Genomic DNA, 24041 nt, shown 5'->3' on the forward strand with positions numbered 1-24041 from the left:
TAAAAGTGAGCGGTAATTATGAAAGTATAATTTATGCTATGTTGTTTGATTAAATACTGCAAATTTAATGTTTTGTTCAAACCTATATTACTAAATTGGAAGGAATCAATTCTCAGATAAAGACATTGAGATATATGCAAATGTAAGAACCAAACACAACATTATATAATTGTAAATAAGCAGAATCATCTTCAAAGAAATTGCATCTAACTTTCTTCTGTAAATCATGTAAGCTATAGTTATCACATGATCCATTGAATAAGTCTTAATAATCGTAACATGTTCAAAGTGAGGTCACTCCACAAAGATCAAAATCAATTTTTAACACAATTCTCAATTATCACAACTGTCTACGTAAGATAAAAGGAATAGGTCTGACTGACTTACTGAATTGTTAAGTGTCTGGGATTCGATAGAAGAATCCCAATGGTCTTTTTTTGGCCTATACATTTCAACAGTAGTCACACTATTAGATGCAGAGGTGTTCCCACTTGTGAAGGAGTCCAAAATGAGGGGTTGTAAACATAATCACTAATATATTCATTCAGGTACCCAGGAAACCATTTTTAATTGAATGTCAAATTCATCCCTGTGTGGAGTAGTTAAGGAAGATGCATTTCAAATGAATTTGAACAACTGCATGGTCAGAAAATAAAGGATGAGGTTAGATGGAGTAAGGTGAGAAGAGTCTTGTGTGGGGCATCGCATCAGCCAAATGACCTGTTTCTGTCCCATCAATTCTCACTAGTAACTTGTCATGAATTTTGTGGTCTGGTAGGGAAAAAAGGAGACATCAAATGATAATGAGTAAGTTTTTCCATTGTCATTCTTGTACGTAATTGCAACATCCCCTTCAGAATGTTACCCCTCTAAATTCAACCCACCCCCAATATCCATATTAATCTATTGACTGTTTACTCCCATTGTATATATGGAGTATTAGACGCTGATGAATACAGGCTAAGTTAATAATGTTGTTTGATTAATCTAAAAGCTGTCTGTTAACAGCGAGCATTACAACTTCTTAGAAGGTGAGCTTCAAAAGAGAAAGGCAATCCCCAGTGTAAGTCTATGCAAAGTTTTTCAAAATCTTAATGCCTGGAGGTGGTAAAAATAAATGCTATTTATGAACGGGGTTTAAATACTTTTGGATTGAGATAAAAGAAAGTCTTGCATTATGCCAAAAGTCATGGGCAGCTCCAGAGTCTTGATGGACCACAAAGGACAAACATTTCATATTGTAAATACAAAACAACACCAAAGCTCTCAAATCGTCAATATAATGAAACCCCTCGGAGCGTGTTTATCAGATGAGGTAATGTTTTGAATGGCAGTCTTACTGCTTACCTTATAAATTTGTTAGTCCCATTGAAAAATATACATTTATCCACACTGATTGCAGACACATGTTAAGCGTGTCACAGTACACTGCACTTGCTACAGTTTCTTCACACAAATGTTAACATCTTTCAGACTGGCAAAAATACGCATATGTTCTTATTTACTGTCACTCTACCAAAACAGACTTCCTTGGGCCAAAAGGATTTTACCCGTTGTATCTTTGTTTTTTAAGAAAAATCACAGAATCCCTACAGTGTGAAAGCAGGTCATTCGGCCCATTGAGTCCACCCCAACCCTATGAAGAGCATCCCACCCAGACCCACACCCCCTACCTTATTGTTGTAACCCTGCATTTTCCATGGCCGATCCACATAACCTACACATCTTTGGACTGTGGGAGGAAAACGGAGCACCTGATGGAAACTCACACAGCCCATGGGGAGAAACTCCACACTCACCCAGAAAGCATTGTAATTCTTTTCTAACATACAAAAGTCCTCCTCTGCATCCTTAATTTATAACCACCCCTCTGCAGGCCAATGGACTTCTCTGATGATGCTGGTCCTGCATTGGGGCTCAAACAACTCCAGATGAAGAATCACTGCTGAAAGGCTCTTTCTTAATTTAATCTCTCTTAGCCCTTAACTAGACTTAAAACCTTGCCATAACTAATGTCAAATCCTCTACATATACCCACACCCCAAATATAAAACTGCTCACCTAAAACAGGTAGCATTTGTCAACAGCTTATTATCCAAAGTAAACATTGGAAGGGAATATCTTCGCAGACCAATGGATTGCACAATGTTGTTTGCATACTAGACAGATCCATGCTTATTTGTTATGCATGGATAGTATTCTCAACTCACATTTACACATTTTTGACGCCTAGAGATTTCCCTGCTTAATCTAAAAATCAGCAAAATAGGTAACTGTGACAGCATGTACAGTGACAACACCAAACATTCTGCTTTGCTGTCAGAAATTCTCAGAAAGTTCTGTTTAATTGTTGATTATTAATGAAGGAAGATTAATCGGAGCAGAGGTATTAAGGATAATGGCAGGACAGGGTAAGAGAGGGAGTAACAATGTTTCAAACTGGATGACGATTAGTTGGAATCTCTGTTTATTTAAAATTTATGGCGTTTACATTGTTCTTTTGCTATGAATGAGGCCACTTTCCAACACCTCACAAGGGGGTTTAGATTTTGTAAATGCTGCTTTAGGGTAGGAGGTTGCTGCACCTGCTTTGATCTGGTTGCAATTATGCACATTTTCCACCTATCAATCTCTCATGGCACAATGAATGATGCTTTACCACGTTTGAAGTATTGTATTTAGTTTAATTCAATTAATGCATAACTAGAAAGTAAGGACAAGATGAACAAGGTGCTTCACAGCTGTTACCTGGAGGCAAGCAGATGGGATTCAATCTGATTTAGTTTATTAATATCATGGGGAAAAACAAAGCATTGAGTTTGAAATCTAAGCACAGCACATTATTGGGAACATATATTTCCCTGGGCATTAACAAATCTCACTGTTTAGTTAACTCTTGGCCAATGCTATAAAAATGACTATTTTATTAATAGTTCTTGGGATAGCAAAGTGATGCAAAGGAAAGGGTGACTGTTTTGTGACTTTGATATGAATGATAAAAATTATATTGAGAATTTGAATAGACCATTAGATATAGGAACCTAATTAGGCCATTCGGCCCATCAAGTCTACTCCACTAAGCAACCAGGATGGATATGTTTCTCAACCACATTCTCCTGCCTTTTCCCCATAATCTTCGATTCCTATACCAAGCAAGAACCTTCTTATCTCTTGTCTTAATTACTTGACCTTCATAGCCTTCTGTGGCAATGAGATCCACAGATTAACTGCCCTCTGGTTGAAGAAATTCCTCCTCATCTCATTTCTTAAGGGTGATCCCTTCACTGAGGCTATGCTCTTGGGTCCTAGTCACTCCTACTATTGGAAATATCTTCTCCATGTCCATTCTATCCAGATCTCTCAGTATTCTCTAAGTCTCAATGAGACCACCCCTCATCTTGTTAAATTCCATCGAGTACAGACCCAGAATCCTCAACCGCTCCCCATATGACAAGCCATAAGCCCATAAGAGCGAAAATTAGGCCATTCAGACCACCAAGTCTGTTCTGCCATTCAATCATGGATGATAAGTTTCTCAATCCAGTTCTCCAGCTATCTCCCCATAATCCTTGATCCCCTTGATACTCAAAATCCTATCTACCTCAGTCTTAAATATACTCAATGACCTGACCTCCACAGCCTCCTGTGGCAATGAATTCCATAGATTCACCACTCTCTGGCTGTATCTCCTCTCTTACAAATGGAAACATTTTCCCAACATCTTCACTGTCCAGGCCATTTAGTATTCTGTATGTTTCAGTTAGATCCACCCTTCCAAATTCCATCGAGTATAGGTCCAGAGTCCTCAAACATTCCTCATATGTTAAACTCTTCATTCCGGTGTCCATTCTCGTGAACCTCCTATGAACACACTCCAGGGTCAGTATATCTTTCCTGAGATAGGGGGCCCAAAAGTGCACACACTATCCAAAAGTGATCTGACCAGAGCCTTATAGAGCTTCAAAAATACAGCCCTACTTTTATATTCAAGTCCTCTCAAAATAAATGCCATCATTGCATTTAACTTCCTAACTACTGATCCAACCTGCAAGTTTACATTGAGAGAATCCTGGACAAGAACTCTCAAGTCTCTTTGCACTTCAGACTTCTAAATTTTCTCCCAATTTAGAAAGTGGACCATGCCTTTATTCTTCCTACCAAAGTGCATGACCTCACACTTTCCCACGTTGTATTTCATCTGCCACTTCTTTGCCCACTCTCCCAACTTGTCCAAATCCTTCTGCAGCCTCAATGTGAACCGTCCCTCTACCTAACTTCATCTCCCAGGATCATTCTTGTAAACCTCCTCTAGACCTCCTCCAACGCCACAACATCCTTCCTTTGAAACAAGGCCGAAAACTGCACACAATATTCCAAATGCAGTCCAATCAGAGCTTTATACAGTCTCAAATTGAGTTGCGACAAAAAAAAACTGTACACTACTGAATAAATATTTAATATCTAGGTCAATCTAGAAACAAAATGAGGTATTTTTTGATTGAGCACAAACAATTAGACAAGTAGTGACGGTGATGGTGAATTATCTTCCTGAAGTCAACCTACCCAATTAACTTCCTGTCTCCCTTCTGCCCTCTGCTTTTCAACTATTCTTGGAGGTCTTTTTGTATCTTCTACGGTGCAGGCAGGTCCATGTCTGCCAATGCCTCCTCTCCTGTCATTATTGCTGCAATTTCATCCTAAGAAACAAACCTTTGAAGTTGCTATTCTTTTCTTCTACTAACGGTCTTCATACTTCTTGACAATATATTCCTCCTTATTTTGTTCATCACCCTCTGCTGGTTTCTAAAATTTTTCCAGTCTTCTAGCGTGCCTCTAATCCTTGCAGCATTGTACATTTTTTTTTAAAATGATACCATTCTTAATTTCCTTAGTTAGCTATTGATGGTGCACCCTGTTATATAATCTATTTCACCATGGAATACAACTTTGTTGAAAATTCTGAAAGATCTCCTTAAATGTCTGCCACTGTTTCTCTGCCATATTACTGTTCAATCAATTTCCCAGTCCACTTTAACCAACTCTGTCCTGGTAATTGCTTTTCTTCAAATTTTGGACCCAAGTTTCTCACCTTCAAACTGAATGTGAAATTCTGCATGTTAATCATAAATTCTGTTATGATTACTCTTACCTAGAGTATCTTTTACTCTGAGGTCATTAATTAACCTTACCTCATTACACATTTCCAGGTCTGAAGTAGATTGTTCCTTGTTGATTCTAAGAAACTGACCCCAATACACTCTTCCTCCAAAATACTTTGCCAATTTGATTTGATGGACAGAGAAAAAGATAATATTTACTGTTACAGTTTAGTGCTAAATGCAAACTTGACTAGATCTTAGAAAGAGATCGACCCTTAAAACTCATTCACTTACCAAATTCCAAGTTGAATCCTCTCTGCACAGAGTCTTCCAATATCACCTTTGTGTGACTTTCTAAATAAATCTAGCAGTCTTTTAAGAACAAATTCAATGCAAAAAAAAAGTTAGGTTTGGCTATTGCTTTGGATCCTATATCAGGACATCATTGCATCGCACACATCTTCTTGCCTATTTAGGAGGGCTTTAATTGGGTGTTAGCAAATTTAGAATTCTGAGACAAGTAGAATTAGTTGGCGGCACGGTGGCACAGTGGTTAGCACTGCTGCCTCACAGCACCAGAGACCTGGGTTCAATTCCAGACTCAGGCGAATTTCTGTGTGGAGTTTGCACGTTCTCCCCGTGTCTGCGTGGGTGTCCTCCAGGTGCTCCGGTTTCCTCCCACAGTCGAAAAATGTGCAGGTTAGGTGAATTAGCCATGCTAAATTGCCCGTAGTGTTAGGTGTAGGGGAATGGGTCTGGGTGGGTGCGCTTCAGCGGGTCGGTGTGGACTTGTTGGGCCGAAGGGCCTGTTTCTACACTGTAAGTAATCTAATCTAATCTACACTGTAATTAGTTTAGATAATTGAGAATTCTTGTATAGGTGCTAGATGTAAATATAATGCCTTCTAAACCTAATTGTTATGATTTGATGCCTGTTTCAGTGTTAGTTTATAGAGCAAAGCGTAGTACAGGTACACAGGGAGAATAGCCCCTACTTATCAATGGTCAGTGAAATTCCTGATGAAGGGCTAATGCCCAAAATGTCAATTCCCCTGATCCTTGGATGCTGCCTGACCTGCTGTGCTTTTCCAGCAACACAATTTTTGACTCTGACTCTCCAGCATCTGCACCTCTCACTTCCTCCCAATGGTCAGTGACAATAGACTTGAACCTCTTGAGCTGATCAAGTGCCTCCTGCTTATTGAGTGATTTACAAGATTATCGAGAAAGAACCAGATAGGCTAGCTGTACTTAAATTGGTAGGGCATCAGCATTGGATGAGATGTATCCAGGGATACGCAAGGCTCCGAGATCAGAAATTGTACAGACATTGACCATTATTTTCCAATCTTCCTTAGACTCAGCAGTGATGCCAGGGGATTGGAAAATTATAATATGTTACCAGCTTATACTTATAAAGTGTACAGAAAAAGACCAGCAATTGCAGTTAAGTCAGATTAACCTTGGTTGTAAGGAAGTTTTAAAATATAATTCAGATCAGAACTAACTTGGGTAAAGGTAGATTATTTAAAGAACATACATCAGGGATGAGTTAAAAGAAAATCATGTTCAACTAACTTTTGCTGGTCAACAGAAGAGAACTCAAGAGATTAAATTTTCAATGTAGGGTACAGACTTGTGAGCAAAGTTAGAATTCATAAAATAAATGGAACAGTAGGAACATGGAAACAATTGGAGAGTAATGGTGAATGGTTGTGTTGTGGGGCTGGAGGAAGATTGATAGAAGAGTTCCCCAGAGATTGGTGTTAGGCACATACTCTTCCTAATGTATACTAAAATGACTGAGACATTGGCACACATATGTTTGTCTTTAGGGCATAACTTCAACATTTTTAGGATGATAAAAAAACTGGGCGTATTGTGAACTATACAGAGCATAGTGTAGAACATCAAAAGTACATGGTCAGATGAGTGGAATGCAGGGAGCAGTGGCAGATGAAATTTAATGCTGTAAAAGGTGAAGCGATTCATTTCGGTAGAAAGAAAGTAGAGAAACAATATAAACTAAAGGGGATGCCCCCTACTTCAAGAATCCCCAACCAGTGAAAATAGCTTATCTTTATCTACCCTACGGCTTCCTGTTAATACCTTATAGACTTCGATCAGATCACCCCTTACCCTACTAAATGCTAAGAAAACAGGCCTAATTTGTATAAGCTCTCCTCATAACTTAACTCCTAAAGTCCAGGTTTCATTCTTATAAATCCATGTTGTACTTTCACCAATACCAACATATCCTTCTCAAGGTCAAGAACAAAAGGGCACTGATTGAAAGTAATTGGCACTGAGCTTTTAGGACCTGGAGAACCTACCTGAGCGTGTGGTGGAAGCAGGGTCAATGCAAGCTTTCCAAAGGGAATTGGCTCATTACCTGAAAAAAGAAAAATCTGCATAGCTACATGAATCAGGCAGGAAAATGGCTCCAGGGCTGTACTGTTCCTTTGGAGAGTCAACGCAGACATGTGATCATGTAATTGCTTTGGGTGACAGCTCACAGAAGATTCACTAGATTAATTCCAGTGATCAAAGGCTTGTTTTCTTAAAGAGAGATTGAACAGTTTAGGCCTGTACTAATCAGAGTTTAGAAGGCTGACAGGTGAGCTAATTGAGTCAAGTTGCTAAAAGGATTGGACAAAATAGACATAGAGTAAATGTTTCCTCTTGTTGGGCAATCTAGAACGAGAGGTCATAGTTTTAGGCTAAGGGTTCATACATTTAAATAGAAATGAAGAAAAGTTGTGAATCTAGGAAATTCACTAGCCCAGAGTGCAGTGGACGTTGGGAAACTGAATAAAATTAAGGCTGAGAAAGGTAGATTTTTAATTCGGAATTGTTTGAAGGGTTATAGAGAGCGGGCAGGAAATTGGGACTGAAGCAGAGATGAAATCAGTTATGAACATATTAAATGGTGGAGCTGGATCAACGGGCTGAATTGCACACTCCTGTTACTAGTTCTTAGGTATGACAGCCTGACAGGTCGCTTTCTGGGCTGTAGCCATTCTACAGAAAAACGACGACTTATGCTTATAGTAAATGGGAGCTCAATCGTGGTTGTATATCAGTCCTTGTGCATTACAATCAAAATGTAGGAAATTTGTCCTTGTTCAAAAGTGTAATCTTAAAACTTCAGTCCCACCTCAAAAAAATTCAAGGAGAATGCTTTTTATCCTATTATCATAAGTGAACAGTTGAGAGTCTTGCACCTTAAAAAACCATGGAGAACTGGCAATGCATTTGAAAACAAAAAATAAAAGATGAAACATTAATGGGGAAATATTTCTGTTAATTGCATGTTTAGATCACATCGGTGGAACGTGGGAAAAACTAGCTTTCTTCAAATGCAGAGTGTTCTATGTACTATTCAGCAAAGGAGAATTTACCTTCTGTCATTTACTCAGATCTTTTAACAGTTTAATGAACTCTCAAATTTGACTTATATAAACTGAAAGTTTATCCAATAGATGTTTAAGCATATTAAAGTTACAAAACAATCCGATAAGACATCACAATGCAAACAGATCACATTTTCAAATACTCTATGTCAAGAGATCGGCCATTATTAATAGTCAATACACTTTGATGCATGTGTTAGCACACGCTGTGATAAAACTGAACAAATGGAGAATTATCAATAATGAAGCATTTTCCACCAATAGCAAGCAACGTAACATAAATGTGCTAAGGTTCGGGCATTCTGGTTGGTGCTGTAAACGTACAACACTAGGTGTCCTCAGCAAGTTATATAAAATACAGCTCCTTCTCATGACAGGAAACTGATACTATCACAATTCATGATCACATGGTATTTTAACACTGAAGAGAGTCTTTGAGATTGGTTGTGAGGATGTAATTATCTTTCACATTATAACATTCACTGCTTTGAACATAAGTTCAAGTTTTTTTGGAAATAAAAACAAAATTAACACTCAAAAATATGCAAAGAAATATGTTTTCAAAATATTATTCTGTGAAAGAAGCAGGGTGATTCCTTTTCTTGAATTTGCACCAGTTCTTAATGTTCTTCATTTGGAATTTTATCTAAAACCATAAAATGTGTTCTCTGAGAATCGCCAACTTGAGCATCCTTGGGCTACTTACTATCACTAGCCTCTAGCATTTTAACTCATGAACAATTAGAATACTGAAAAAGGTCACATGAATTGCATTTGTTTTAAAAATGTTTGGCTAGCTTACCATAATTGAAAGTTTGACTTTCATAAAAGCAGTATAAACCGCACACACTATTGAGTTTCCATTGTCCAGGAAGTATTTTGCTCAGACTGAAGAACAGATTTGTGACAATGAAGTAGGAAAAAAGATTACAATTTCATGTCCATGTAACAAGTTTATTTTATTGGAAAAGAATTGGAAACACAAAACAGGTTGTTGATTTTATACATTCTTCCATGTGTTGTGGGCGTTATTGGCTATTTAGAACTGGCATTTAGAATTTACGCCATAGCAACAGAAAAAGATGCTACAAAATGAAGGAAGTTTATACGTAGATTTGGCTGCTGGCAACATTCAGCACCTGACTCACACAACAGACCCACAGCCAAAGTATCATGTTTGCAATTCCTTTTAAATTCCCTTCAACTTTCTCAGACAGTTGATATAGCACCAAGGAGTGCCCAAGCCCACTAAAATATGGCTAGCTGCATCAATAGCTCATTCCAAATTGAGCATTCACAATGATGTACAGTCTTTCAGCTTTGGGTTCAACTGAACACAGTCTTTAAAGATGAAATACGGGTGGTTAAGTAGGTTACTTGATCACAAATTCCAAAGAACATTAACATTATATTGAGATTAATTCCTGCTTATCACCTTTTCCTCCTTAATATTCTCAATGGTTTGGGCACACTGATAAGACTTTTGCATTTGTACTCAGAAAGACAACAGCCTCCATCTATGCACATTCACAGTTGAGTACCTCCTTTCACAAAACCTTCTTGCAACAATCCCCTGAATAACCTGACCTCACACTAAACTCAAAAACAAAAACAGAGAAAATCTCAGCAAGTCAGGCAGCACCTTTGAAGAGAAATCAGAGCTAACGTTTCAGGTCCAGTGACCCTTCCTCAGAACTGCATACCAGTTTATGATCGTGCTTTTGGCTGGCAACTGCAGAGCAGCAATACAAGGAATCACCATTTCACAATAAATGTTTGCCCTCTTTATGCAGCAAAGGAAGTGCTTCTCTTGCTTTGAAAGTGATCCAGGAATGAGACATAGCTCCCTTCTTTTTGGCAGACTGCATCCACTGATACTTTAATAATTACAGATGCTTCAACATGAACCCCAACAGACAGCTTATTGTATCAATGCTTAATGACAAACTTCAATGAATCACATTCAAATTAATCTTCTGTCTGCGGCAGTTCACTTTCCAACCAGCACTGGCAAATTGGGTCAGTGAAACCAGACAAAGAACCTAATTTTCTAAGATGATGCATTGACCAAACAGGCTATTCTTGGACTGGCACAGCAGTAAGTTCTTTCAGAAAGCTCAGTTGACCTATTTCTCCAACTGGAACATAATACCTTATGCTGTTCATTGAAAGGAGGATAAATGGTCAATTTCCACATTCAGTAGGAAAGTGCTGTATTCCTATTGCACTTTAATTTTTAAAAAATGTCTCAGATTGACCTTCAAAGCCGTAGACATGGAGTGGTCATTTGCCACTACTGACATTCTAATGAAATGTGTGTGGATACATAGTTTGTAGTGTTGAGGCACAGGGGACTGGGGAAATAACAATGGAGAGATTTCACCATGCCATTCTTATGTAGTTCTTATAGACAGCTAATAGACAGCAGCAGTGGCTGGGATTGGGAATAGGAGAAGGTGAGGACTGCAGATGCTGGAGATCAGATCGAGAGTATGGTGCTGGTAAAGCACAGCAGGTCAGGCAGCATCTGAGGAGCAGGAGAATTGACGTTTCGGGCATAAGCCCTTCATCAGGAATGGGATTGGGAGTATGTCATTTCTGAAATAGTTCTTCATATTTTGGAATGAGAGCCAAATGGTGATTAAAATAGTTTGTGGATAAATGAGTTAATTCTCTAATCATATAAACCATGCTTCATCTTCAAAATTTCTGTTGTCAGAAATTTCTCCTTTAAAGGTTAGATATTCTTGAGCACAAAAAAATTTATCCTCAGTACTATTCAAGATGATGTTAACCTGAAGTCACAGGCCATTTTCTATAGTCCTATCTTGAAAAGCTTTAAAAGTGTGATTTTGAAATTAAGTACTTCAGATCCTAGAAGATAGGTTCAAATCCTGTTTAAATAAAGAAGCTGCAAATCTCCTTTCTTTGCTGGTTTTAAGTATCATTGCAAAATGAATTGACGAGGAGTCAACTTTGGCCCAGGTCACAACAAGTTCGCAAGACAGCTCACATTAGAAGTTCCAGTTAAATTGGAACTCTTCTGATTGCCACACAATGTTATTGTAAAGGTCAAAAAAGTTTCATTGATGTAGTTAGCGATTACTGTTCTGTGGATAAAGTTTACGTATAGATGCACTCATATTTTGCTTCAAAATCATTCTCCACTTGAATTTATAAAGCTCTAGTGAGCCAAATTGATACTTCTCACTTGTGCATTTCATTCAATTCAACACTATTCCTCTCAAAAAGTATCGATATAATGGGCCAAATGACCCTTTTTGTTCTGTAAATCATTCTATGTTTATAAAATCTTCCAACTAAACCGCAGGATCTCAGGTAAGAATCTTATGAAGAACACAATACACACATCCTCAAAAGCAGTATTTGTGGAAATTATGTTAGCTTTGGTAGTGCCAGCCCAGCCATATGCAGAGCAACTTTTCAAAGATTGTATGAGCCATCTGAAAGTGGATAATGTGTCATACTAATATTTCTTCACCATACGATTGTGTATTATAGTTCAGTGATCATAACACAGTCTATGATGTGTGTTCTTTATAATAATCACATCGCCCAGGCTAAATACTTGGTTTCTTAATAAAACAATTCATTGCATTGTCACAGCACAAACATGAGAGTTTGGGTCCTGTATAGAAATACTTGGAGAATGGACTAAAGGTATGAAAATCTCTCATACAGTGGGTTATCAGTCAATCTTGAATTGAAGTGCTTACCTAGACAGTTATGGCCATCGTGCGCTAATTTGAAACCATCATAACACATGCAGCGATAATTTCCTGTAATATTTATGCATTCATGAACACAGCCTCCATTGTATTCATTGTCACATTCATCAATATCTGGAAGACAATTAATGAGAGTTCAAGTCAAGAAAAAACAAAAAACAAAGATCATTTAAGTCAATTAGAAGCAACACAGGAAGATTTCTCATTTGCTCCATTGATGTAAATAAACTTCTTTCAATTTCTACCTTACCCATTCAATTTATTTGATCATATTCCCACTTAACAATAAGAGAATTACCCAATCATCACTTGTGGTGCTTAGTAAGGGACTAAAGAAAGTTGCATTTACACCAGAGCCAATTAACTGTATCCCATCATTATGGTTATGCATACAGCTAACGGAAGTCCTTGTCAGTGATTATCGGAGCCATGCAATTGACCAAAAGTATTCAACAATGCGTCCTGTATGTCCATCAACTATGAAATTCATTCCATTCTTAAACGCAAAAACGTTTCCACTCTATGAACATCAAATGCTGTATATCTTAGCAGCAGCTAACAATTGATGGGGCTTGCATAATGATGGAAAACATCTCATAAATAAGAACATAAGTTTGCTTTTTTAAAATCAATAAATTGGTGGAATTACATTAAATATAAGGATTAGAAGTTAATGTCATATAATTTGGCAAATGAAAATGAATGCACAAGAAGGAAGAATTGCATTTGCAGTGATTTGTTCATTTCAGGACATTGTTTAAACTCAGTTGGGATTTCAAATGCACGATTGTGTAAATCTTATACTGAGCAGCACTTCCTATTGTACTAGCTTTACTAGTTATTAGCTTTAGAATATGCCGGAAAGTTTGTAGCTGGTACGTTGCAGGGTCAACTGAGACTAAAGGCAAAAACACACAGACATCACAATCCTGAGGTGCAACGGTAAGTTGTATCTATAGTGTGACATTCTGCTTTAATGATAGATTGGTATCTTTGGGTTAACAGTATGTTGCCTACTAAAGATTTCAAGTTGCCTATAGTAAAACATGATGTGGAGGTGCTAGTGTTGGATTGGGGTGGACAAAGTTAAAAATCACACAATACCAGGTTATAGTCCAATAGGTTTGTTTGGAAGCACTAGCTTTCAGAGCCCTGCTCCTTCATGAAGTAATTTAGGATCATAAGACTCAGAATTTACAGCAAACCATCACAGTGTTATGCAATTAAAATTATATATTGAACAAATCTAGATTGCTGTTAAGTCTTTCATACTTTAGAATGAGTTGGAGGTTTTGGTTCATTAATATGTAAATCCCAGAACTCCTTTTACGTCACATTCCTGAGGTAGCTTAAAGTTTTATAAAACAAATTGTATTTGCTGATACATTCTATGTTTGCTCAAGTATAATACAATTTGCAGTTACATTCTATGTTTGCTGAAAAAGCGTACAACCTGCAAGCAGTCAATGCAGGCAGTCAATCCATGTAACATTTAAAAACTTCCTACTTTGGAAGCAGAACCAGTCTGACTCAAGATTGGGATACAGACAGATTCTAACCTCACACCTTTAATACATTGTCTGAGCTGAGATGTCACCTTTTTTTTACAAAGTCTTAAGTTATCTTGAGAATGTGACTTAAAAGTAGTTCTGGAATTTACATATTTCTGAACTGAAACTTCCAACCCATTCTAAAAGATGAAAGACTTAACAGCAATCTAGGTTTGTTCAATATGTCATTTTAATTGTGATGTTTTGCCATAAATTCTGTGTCTTAGGATCCTGTCCCACTAGTTACTTGATGAAGGAGCAGTGTTCTGAAAGCTAGTGCTTCCAAATAAACCTGTTGGACTATAGCCTGGTGTTGTGGGATTTTTAACTATTGTAAAAAAGTGTGGGTAGTATCTCATCACAAGAAAAATCAATAAGTTGGCTTCATTTTGAAAATACTAAAATTTGAAGATCTTTTATTGCTAATTGATAATACTATACTTCAAATGATTCCAGACTTTGGCTACTTGTTTGGGAAGAAGTTATTCTACTCCCCTCACAATTGATATAACTAACTTGAATGCTGTTTACAAATTAATTTGTCATGAACAGAAATATTCATGTATAATATTTGTGAAGCCATGGTTAACAATTTAGAAGCACTTCAAATGTAATGTGGTGACTTTGTCTTTGAAATACAATGGTTCTTAATGTTTTAGATTTATCAACATCATAAGGAATTCTCCCATGACAGCACCTTAATAAAGCTTCTAAATGTCAAAATATTTGGCTTGACTTGTGTTGATATTGGAAAATTTACAAATCTGGGAACAATATCTATTTCAATTAAAAATATGGAGACAGTTACAAAGCAAAAACGAGCAATAATCCCACTGACCACAATTTTGAAAAAAAATTGCATACAATGACGCAGATACAGGAAATATTGATATTATTCATTCATTTTTCAGAAGGTTATGGTACTGTGGTCACATAATTCAGACTGAAACTTTCTGTTCAACTATTTCCAGTTGACATGTCATCGTGTGACAAACACTTTCTCCACAGTCTTGGTTTTGGCTAGTTCCAGTATAGGAAGTGCGCACAACAGGAATGTATAAACATCTAGCAGGGCGAGACTGACATGAATTTTCCTTATAATATTAATTGGTGTCATTGTAGCACAAGTAGAAAATAAAGTCAAAACTTTGTTCTTTAGATGATGCTGTTATGAGCTTTCTAACAGAGATCATGATATTACCTTCACATTGTTTGCCATCTCCTGTGTATCCAGACTTGCAGATGCATTTGTATGACTTGGGGGTGTTCTGACAGATAGCATCAATATGACAATTATCTGTTCCTTCAACACATTCATCAACATCTGAAACAGCAAAAATGAGATGTTAGAAAAGGATTATTATTATAGTGTGTTAACCATAATAATCTACTGTGGAATGTGAAAAATCCATTAGTCTTGGATCTAGTACTGCTTTGTCAGCACACAGACAGTTTTCCTATCTGCCTGCCATCTGATACAGAACAGTCTAATGCATGAAAAGACTTAATGTTAACTGACAGTAAGTAGTTTATTCAGGACATTTTTTTGCTAAGTTCACTGTGTAAAATGAATGATCTTCACATTAGTCGGTTAGGTTTGAGATTCAACTCTGAGTAAACAAATTCTTCTCTCTTCAATATCACTGCGAGGAGAAAAGCCCTTGGTCCAAATCTAACACCCAACGCCATTCCCAAAAGCAACAGTCTGTATGAGATCCTGGTATTCACACTATTGTTGTTATCAACAGGTGAGGGTCTTTTGACATAAGTTGCATTTTGATATGAGTTTACAATATAAGTTTGCAACCAACGGCCAGTGCCAAAGTTAACAGGAAAATCTGATGAGAGGAAGGAGAAAGCCCAGAACTAAGTGAGAAATTAACTTCATTTTTTTTTCATGATTTCCTTTGGGGCTAGGATCAGCAGACAGTGAAGATTATTGTCAGATCCTCAGGAGTTCCCCACCTGTCCTGATTAGCTAGGTCCCAAATCTGGTATATCGATTCCTGTCAGAATTGAGTGAGTAGATTCTCTTTCGATAGCAAAAAAAATTCAGGAATTAAAATGGCTTAATGCTCAGCCTATGCCAAATTTCCAGATAGAGCTAAAAATGGGTACCCAACTTTCCAACTTGCACAAAATCTGCTCTTAATACAAGTCACTACCATTGCAACCCAGTGCAAATTGTTTTGTAATTAGGCAACCTCAAACTGGAGGTCTGGAGAGAGAAATGGAACTGGAGGAAAGATGGCTCTCTGAAGGTTTGGTTACATCCAAAAGAGGTTTAAGACTGAAAGAAATTATTTAAAATTGCTTCTTCATTGGACAAATCAATTCAAATCGTTTCTTGACAATTAATGAAAACAATGCAAGGATCATCCAAAAGAAAATTATTCTGGCCTCACAACAATAAAGACCAAATAATAGTAAAGACCAATACAGTCATAACAGCCAGAACAATTTCATTTGCAATCATCCTGGGTTAATAGAAATCTACCAGTGAAATGCAAAGAGAATTATAGAGGGAAAAATCATCCTGTATTCCTGATCCTAATCGCTATCCAATGACCTCCATTTAGGTAAAGACACTTGCAGGAACACTGTGTGAAGAGGCGACTAATTTTGATGTGTTGCCCAATACTATGCTTCCCTTCATGTCATGATCCAAAGAGTCAAATGTTAAAGGATGGAACTTGAGCTAACCTTTACACACCTTTATGAGAATGTATTTAAAGAAATACACAATACAAGCATGTACCTCATAATCCAACAATTGCTTTAAATTAGCAAGGTCAATGCGTGTGCTTTCCTCAATCATGCTTTTCTTAGAGTTTACATCATGCAACAAGAAACAGTTACTGGTCTGACATTCAATGGGTATATTATCAGCTGGATTTTTCAGAGCTCTATCATTCCCACCCCAGTGAGGAAGTCAGGGGACAGTACATCAATGATCGCGATGATTATGCCACAGCAATTTAACCAGGAGAATTGCAAACATCACACTCTTGTTCAAAAAAATTATAATATAATACAATTTTCACTGCACTTAGGTACACGTGACTACAATAAATCAAATCAAATAAACTATTTATAGACCTTGCAATTTAACTTCAGCAGAGGGAAGCTTCTAGAAACAACTTGGGATAGAATTAGTAGTCATTTAGAATATGGTGGGCTGTTTAGGAAGAGTCAGCATGGATTTCTAAAGGTGAGCTCATGTTTAACTAACTTTCTGGAGCTTTTGAAAAAAAAAGAAACAGAAAGGGCTGATGAGGGTAATGCCATTGATTTGATATATATAGCATCTCAAAAGGCATTCAATAGGACATGTGGGTAACATAATAGCTCATGGAATGAAAAAGGACAACAGCAATGTGGAAACTGAGTGATAATCAATGGAGGAAGTTGGTGGAGTCAGTGCCCAAGGTGTTGGTACTGGGATCTTTGCTTTTCCTGATATATAGGGGACAATTTTAAAGGATGCAGATGACATGGAGCTTGGAAAACTAGGCAACTGTGAGGAGGACAGTGTAGAACTCCAAAAGCACATAGACAAGTTGGTGGAGTGGACAAATAGGTGTTGGATGAAGTTCATTTCAGAGAAATGAGGCTCTTTGTAGTTTGGTACAAACAACATGGGCAACATAAAACAGGGGATAACAGACATACGTCATGAATTCGACCTCAGATGGATTACTGTCTGGCCACAGGAAAGATGTGAATGCATCGGACAGAGCGCAGAAGTGTTTACAAGAATGGTTTCAGGGATGAGAACCTTCAGTGATGAGGAAAGATCAGAGAGGATCGTACTGGATTGTTTTTCTTGGAAAGCAAGCTAACAGGAGATCTGACAGAAGTTTTCAAAATCAGGAGAAATCTAGGTCGAGCAGACTGAAAGAAACTGCTTCTGCCATTGAAGGATGGAGAACGTGACAGGACAAATTTAAAGTGATTTGCAAACGTAGCAAATGGGAGGTGAGAAAAACCTTTGTCATCCAATTGGCGTTTGGGTCTGAAATGGACTCTCTGGAAGCATGGTGGAAGTGGGTTTAATTGAGGCATTCAAGAAGGCATTCGCTGATTATCTGAATAGAAATAATGTGCAAGCAAGGGCATGGGGAGAAAGCACGAAGTCAGAACGCTCACTTTTTTTTAGATTAGATTCCCTACAGTGTGGAAACAGGCCCTTCAGCCCAACAAGTCCACACTGACCCTCCAAAGAGTAACCCACCCACGCCCATTTCCCTCTGGCTAATGCACCTAACACTATGGGCAATTTAGCATTGGCCAATTCACTGGCAAGCCAGTTCCGGAAGGATGGGCTGATTAATCTCCTTCAGAATGAAATGCCATTAGGTAAGCCTTCTATCGGTGTCTTTGTAAACAATCCTAGGGGCTATGTAATCCGAGCAGCATCAGCCAAGAATAGTTGCCATAGGCAGACCAACCATGCTAATGAGCCCAGGTAGAGTACAAGCAGACCAACCATGGCCAGAAGCCCAACTAAATCTGAGGTGATGGGTGTCAGTGTGGGGAGTGGGAACGGGATTTAAGAAGTGCGTGAAGCATGAAAGGAGGGTTGACCCTGAGAGCTTGTCTCGAATAGGTCCAGGACATCAGAAAGGAATTTACCTCTGTCCTGCCCAATACAGGCCTGCCTAGCTAAAGTTCAGCTGCCAGGCTTCCTGTCTCACAAGGGCCTCCCCATACTGTGGGGAACCAGCAGGCTCCAGTGGCAGGACAAAGCTCTTATGGGGCCACAAATACCTCACCTGTCTAAGGAAAATCTCAGGGAGGTCAGAGGTGGGCACAAGGTCTCCCACTTAAATTTACAAACCTCATTACCATCAAATCCACTGGCAAAGTAACATAGCATCCATAGTACAGAAACATACTTTAAACATTTGACAACTCTACAATTATTCTGCCTCTTTAGATATATATCTTTCTGTTATGACATAATGCAATGCAACAGAATGGACGTTCCATTCTCTATACAAGATTGTTAAATTAAAGTTATTCCAGATTAATTTTAATGCCTACTTCCACTCAAATACGTGTCAGGATTTCTGCAAAACCTCTGCTATGCACCAAATGAAGCTCTTTGTCCAGCTCATGACCGTTTACTAAACAAAAGTAACTTTGGGATCTGCACCGTATATTCTTTCCCCCACTCCTTTCGTCCAATTTAGACAGTCCATGCAGTCTACCATCTTGAACATGCAATTGACATCTGGCACTTAAGCCGCTGCTTTTATGCATGTCCTACAATTGCTACAACCCTCAATTCACGAGATCCTCCTAGAACATGTATTACCTGAGTATCCACTCTCGGCAGCTGGGGAGTTATTTTGATTGCCTTGTCACATATGTCACAATCATTTAATTACAGACCACAACACAAATCTTGAGCTTCTATACTCTACCCCACAGACAGCTGAGGTCTGAGGTACTTTCCACAGAAGGAGCAGTATGACAGAAAATGTGAGGTCATTTAGGATTTGACCCACAGAGTAATGATAGAGTCTATATCCTCCGAACACCAACAACTCTGTTTGATAAACTGACATTTTATGCAGCATTTATTTCAGAGATCACCACATGATTCCTTTCACAAAGTCCGTTTCAGTTATGGGACTCTTAACATAAAACAGTCATATTCTCAGTCATACGTTGTCCCTTTATTTGTCATTGGCAAATTCTCTTTGATTATTAATCGGTAAACGTTTGTCCACAATAAAGCTTTTGTCCAAACTATATATTACTGTAGAAAAACTAAATATGTTAAGCAGTTTTATAAAAGTGTAGGATCAAGCTATTTCGTCCCTCGTCCTGTAACTTGACATACAAAGTAACCAGTTCAAAGTCTAAAATTGGGTATAGTGGTGTCCTCCAGACCTGCAGTATCTTAGGAGGATTTTTGACCATTGACAAAGTACCAAAGTACAATACGGTTATGTCAAGTCCAGCAGGGAGGGAGGAGGGCAGAGGGTCTGGTCAGGGTCCAGCCTTAGATGGGTGAGGGACGAGAAAAGGTTGGATTAGCCACAGCCACAGTGGGCCAAGTACTGGAAAATGACTGGCATGAACACAATGGGCTGAATGGGCTGTTTGCATGCTGTAAAAGCTCTACGATTCTAAAATCAAATGAGCAAGTTGTCTCATTAACTTTAGGTCAATTTGATTTTTTCTCTCCCCGATTCTTGCCACTTAATACCATTAAAACCTATTCAACACTCAAGAAATAACCAGCAAGGCTTACTAACTAAATACAACAAATTATTGGTAACTGCAGATCAATTCAATTTCCAAAAATAATTGCCTTTACTACACTCCATTAGCACCTAAAAACATCTCACTCCAATGATTTAATTTGAATTACAGTTTTGTTTCGCGATCTCAACGTGTTGTCATTGTCAAACTTGAAATATGATATGATTAGGCAAGATTTAGGATGCACAGGATAGGGAAGGAAACTGCAGGGGATGAGCACAATTAAAATGTGGAGTGTATTCAAGGAACAGCTACTGTGCATCCTTGATAAGGGTGTGCCTGTCAGGCAGAGAGGAATTGGTTAAGTGAGAGAGCTGTGGTTCACTAAGCAAGTTGAATCTCTTGTCAAGAGGAAGAAGACTTACGTTAGGATGAGACGTGAAGGCTCAGTTAGGTGGCTTGAGAGTTACAAGTTAGCCAGGAAAGACCTAAAGAGAGAGCTAAGAGCCAGGAGGGGACATGAGAAGTCTTTGGCAGTTAGGATCAAGGAAAACCCTAAAGCTTTCTATTGTTATATCAAGAATATATGAATGACTAGAGAAAGATTAGTGTGAAGGACTTTTGCCTGAAATGTCAATTCTCCTGCTCCTCAGATGCTGTCTGACCTGCTGTGCTTTTCCAGCACCACTCGCTTGACTCTGATCTCCAGCATCTGTAGTCCTCACTTTCTCCTACAGAAGGATTAGAGGCAATCAAGAATACTAATGGGAAGTTGTGCATGGAGATCGAGGAGATACGGAAAGCACTAAATGAATATTATTTGTCAGTACTCACACTGGAAAAAGACAACGTTGTTGAGGAGAATACTGAGATATAGGCTACTAGACTAGATGGGATTGACATTCGTGAGGAGGTGGTATTAGCAATTCCTGAAAGTGTGAAAATAGGTCAGTCCCTTGGGCCAGATGGATTTATTCTAGGATTCTCTGGGAAGTCAGGGAGGAGATTGCAGGGCCTTTGGCTTTGGTCTTTATGTTGTCATTTTCTACAGGAATAGTGCCAGAAAACTGGAGGATGGCAAATGTTGTCCCCTTGTTCAAGAACGGGAGTAGAGTGACAACCCTGGTAATTATAGACCAATGAGCCTTACTTTAGTTGTGAGTAAAGCATGGGAAAAGGATGATAAGAGATATGGTTTATAATCATCTAGAGAGGAATAAGTTGATTAGGGATTGTCAACACAGTTTTGTGAAGGGTAGGTCCTGCCTCACAAACCTTATTGAGTTCTTTGAGATGGTGGCCAAACAGATGGATGAGGGTAAACTGGTTGATGTGGTGTATATGGATTTCAGTAAAGCATTTGATAAGGTTCCCCACGGTAGGCTATTGCACAAAATTGGATGGCACAGTGGCTCAGTGGTTAGCACTGCTGCCTCTCAGCACCAGGGACCCAGGTTCGATTGCAGCCTCAGGCAACTGTCTGTGTGTAATTTGCACATTCTCCCTGTGTCTGTGTGGGTTTCCTCCGGGTACTCCGGTTTCCTCCCACAATCCAAAAATGTGCAGGTCAGGTGAATTGGCTATGCTAAATTGTCCATAGTGTTAGGTGCATTGGTCAGAGGGGGATGGGTTACTCTTTGGAGTGTCGGTGTGGACTTGTTGGGCTGAAGGACCTGTTTCCACACTGTAGGGAATCAAATCTAATCTAAAAAACACAGAGGCATGGGTTTGAGGGTGATGTAGTGGTTTGGATCAGAAATTGGCTTGCTGAAAGAAGACAGAGGGTGGTGGTTGATAGGAAATGTTCATCCTGGCATTCAATTACTAGTGGTGCACCGCAAGGATCTGCTTTGACCTAGATGAGTAGATGAGGGCATAGAAGGATGGGTTAGTAAACTTACAGATGACACGAAGGTCGGTGGAGTTGTGGACAGTGCCAAAGGATGTTGTAGGTTAAAGAGGGACATAGATAATCTGCAGAGCTGGGTTGAGAGGTGGCAAATGGAGTTTAAAGTGGAAAAATGTGAGGTGATTCACTTTGGAAGCATCAATAGGAATGGAGAGTACTGGGCTACCGGTAAGATTCTTGGTAGTGTAGATTAGCAGAGAGATCTTGGTATCCATGTACATATACGCCTGAAAGTTGCCACCAAGGTTCATAGGGTTGTTAAGAAGACATAGGGTGTGTTAGCTTTTACTGGTAGAGGGATTGAGTTTCGGAGCCATGATGTCATACTGCAACTGTACGAAACTCTGGTACGGCCACACTTGGAGTATTGCGTACAGTTCTGGTCACCGCATTATAGGAAGAATGTGGAAACTTTGGAGAAGGTTCAGAGGAGATTTATTAGGATGTTGCCTGGTATGGAGGGAAGGTCTTATGAGGAAAGGCTGAGGGACTTGAGGCTGTTTTTGTTAGAGAGACGAAGGTTGAAAGGTGACTAAATTGAGAACTACAAGATACTCAGTGGGTTAGACAGGGTGGACAGTGAGAGCCTTTTTCCTCAGATGGTGATGGGGGATGAGGGGTCACAGCTTTAAATTGAGGGGTGATAGATATAGGACAGACGTCAGAGAGAGTTTCTTTACTCAGAGAATAGTAGGGGCGTGGAACGTACCACCTGCAACAGTAGTAGACTCACCAACTTTAAGGGCATTTAAATGGTCATTGGATAAACAAATGAATGAAAATGGAATAGTGTAGGGCTTCAGATTGGTTCCACAAGTTGGCGCAACAGTGAGGGCCAAAGGGCTTGTACTGCGCTGGAATGTTCAATGTTCTATAATACTTTCACAGCTCTTAAATTTGCACTGCTCCTTATAATGTAATGAATCAATTGACTGTATCTTCCCAGAAATGCCATTTTCAAATGCCGGTTTTGTTCTTACAAGGGGAGGGACCTCTGCGTTTTTGAGAGGGGATTCTGATCAGGGGTCCCACAGAAACGTCCATTCTGATAGTTGTCCTGTCGTGTGTCAGAGAAAGACAAACCACACTCTCTTTTCACACCAGGCAGTTGTCTTTTACTGAAACTTAAAGAGACAGGCAGGCACTTTGACAGCTGCTGTCAAACTGTAAGCACCTCAGAGAAGTGCAATGTTAGAGTGCCTGGACAGTAGGGTACCAGATGGAGAGGGTGCCAGGGTGTCAGGGAAGTAGGGTGCCAGGTGGGAAGGGTATTAGCTGGGGTGGGAGAGGTGGTAACTGAGGGGGGGCGGTAGGCAGCTAAGGGTTGTCATGATTTAGGGTAGGTTGGGTTAGGTGGGAGAGCGCAGGTCCTGCAGAAGAATTGGGGAGGGGGTATGTGTCGATTCCAGAGGAGGGGAGGGTCAGGTTCAGCGACGGGGGGATGGGAACAGGTGAGGGGGTGAGGGCTCGACTCCAGCACCATGACAAGGGTGATCAGGCTGATCCTAACTGTTATATTTAATCTCAAAGACTTTTAGAGGTTTTCAGGCATAGAGCAATTGCCCAGCCGAAAATTCTATTTCCTAGGAAATTTCTTTGGAATTTGGTATGATGCAAGGTCCCCATGTGCATCTCCCATCCACACTGGAATAATGTCTGTCAGAAAATCTCCCCTATTGTAACATTTTCAACAACAATAGGACCAAACAAAGCTTGAAAATCTCAGCAGATCAAGCAGCACCTGTGGAGAGAAATTAGAGTTAAGATTTCTGGTCAATGACCTTTCACTAGAACTGAAGAGAAATGGAAATGTAAGATATTTAAAGTAAGTCAGTATAAGGGGGGGTTGGAGTAGGAAGAACAAAGGAGAAGGTCAATAATAGGGTGAAGGCCAGGGGAGATTAAACAACAATTTCATGATGTCCAACGTTGGGAGCTTTCAAAACAGAAGGTTGTGTTCAACTGAGGTATGCATTGTCTCGTAAAGCCAATCTGAATACAACACAAAGGGCTAAGCATCATGCTGCTGGGAAGAACTGGTAGGGGTGACAGCAGAGACACATGCAGTGGGTTGGAAATATTGAAAGGCCTTATCCATTGTATTG

General features: G+C 39.1%; 1 protein-coding gene across 2 annotated transcripts in view; it reads right to left on the minus strand.

Annotated features, from left to right (window-relative positions):
* Positions 1-24041, minus strand: part of LOC140467163 (signal peptide, CUB and EGF-like domain-containing protein 3) — a 377653-nt gene that overhangs the window by 257017 nt on the left and 96595 nt on the right. For both annotated transcript variants that reach the window (XM_072563295.1, XM_072563294.1), the window contains 2 exons: positions 15013-15135; positions 12250-12375 (listed from right to left, as the gene is read on the minus strand). In XM_072563295.1, coding sequence (XP_072419396.1) covers positions 12250-12375; positions 15013-15135 — 249 coding nt within the window. The remainder of the gene's footprint in view (positions 1-12249; positions 12376-15012; positions 15136-24041) is intronic.

This window comes from Chiloscyllium punctatum, chromosome 45 (assembly GCF_047496795.1).
Source record: "Chiloscyllium punctatum isolate Juve2018m chromosome 45, sChiPun1.3, whole genome shotgun sequence".
In the NCBI taxonomy this organism is placed as follows: Eukaryota; Metazoa; Chordata; class Chondrichthyes; order Orectolobiformes; family Hemiscylliidae; genus Chiloscyllium; species Chiloscyllium punctatum.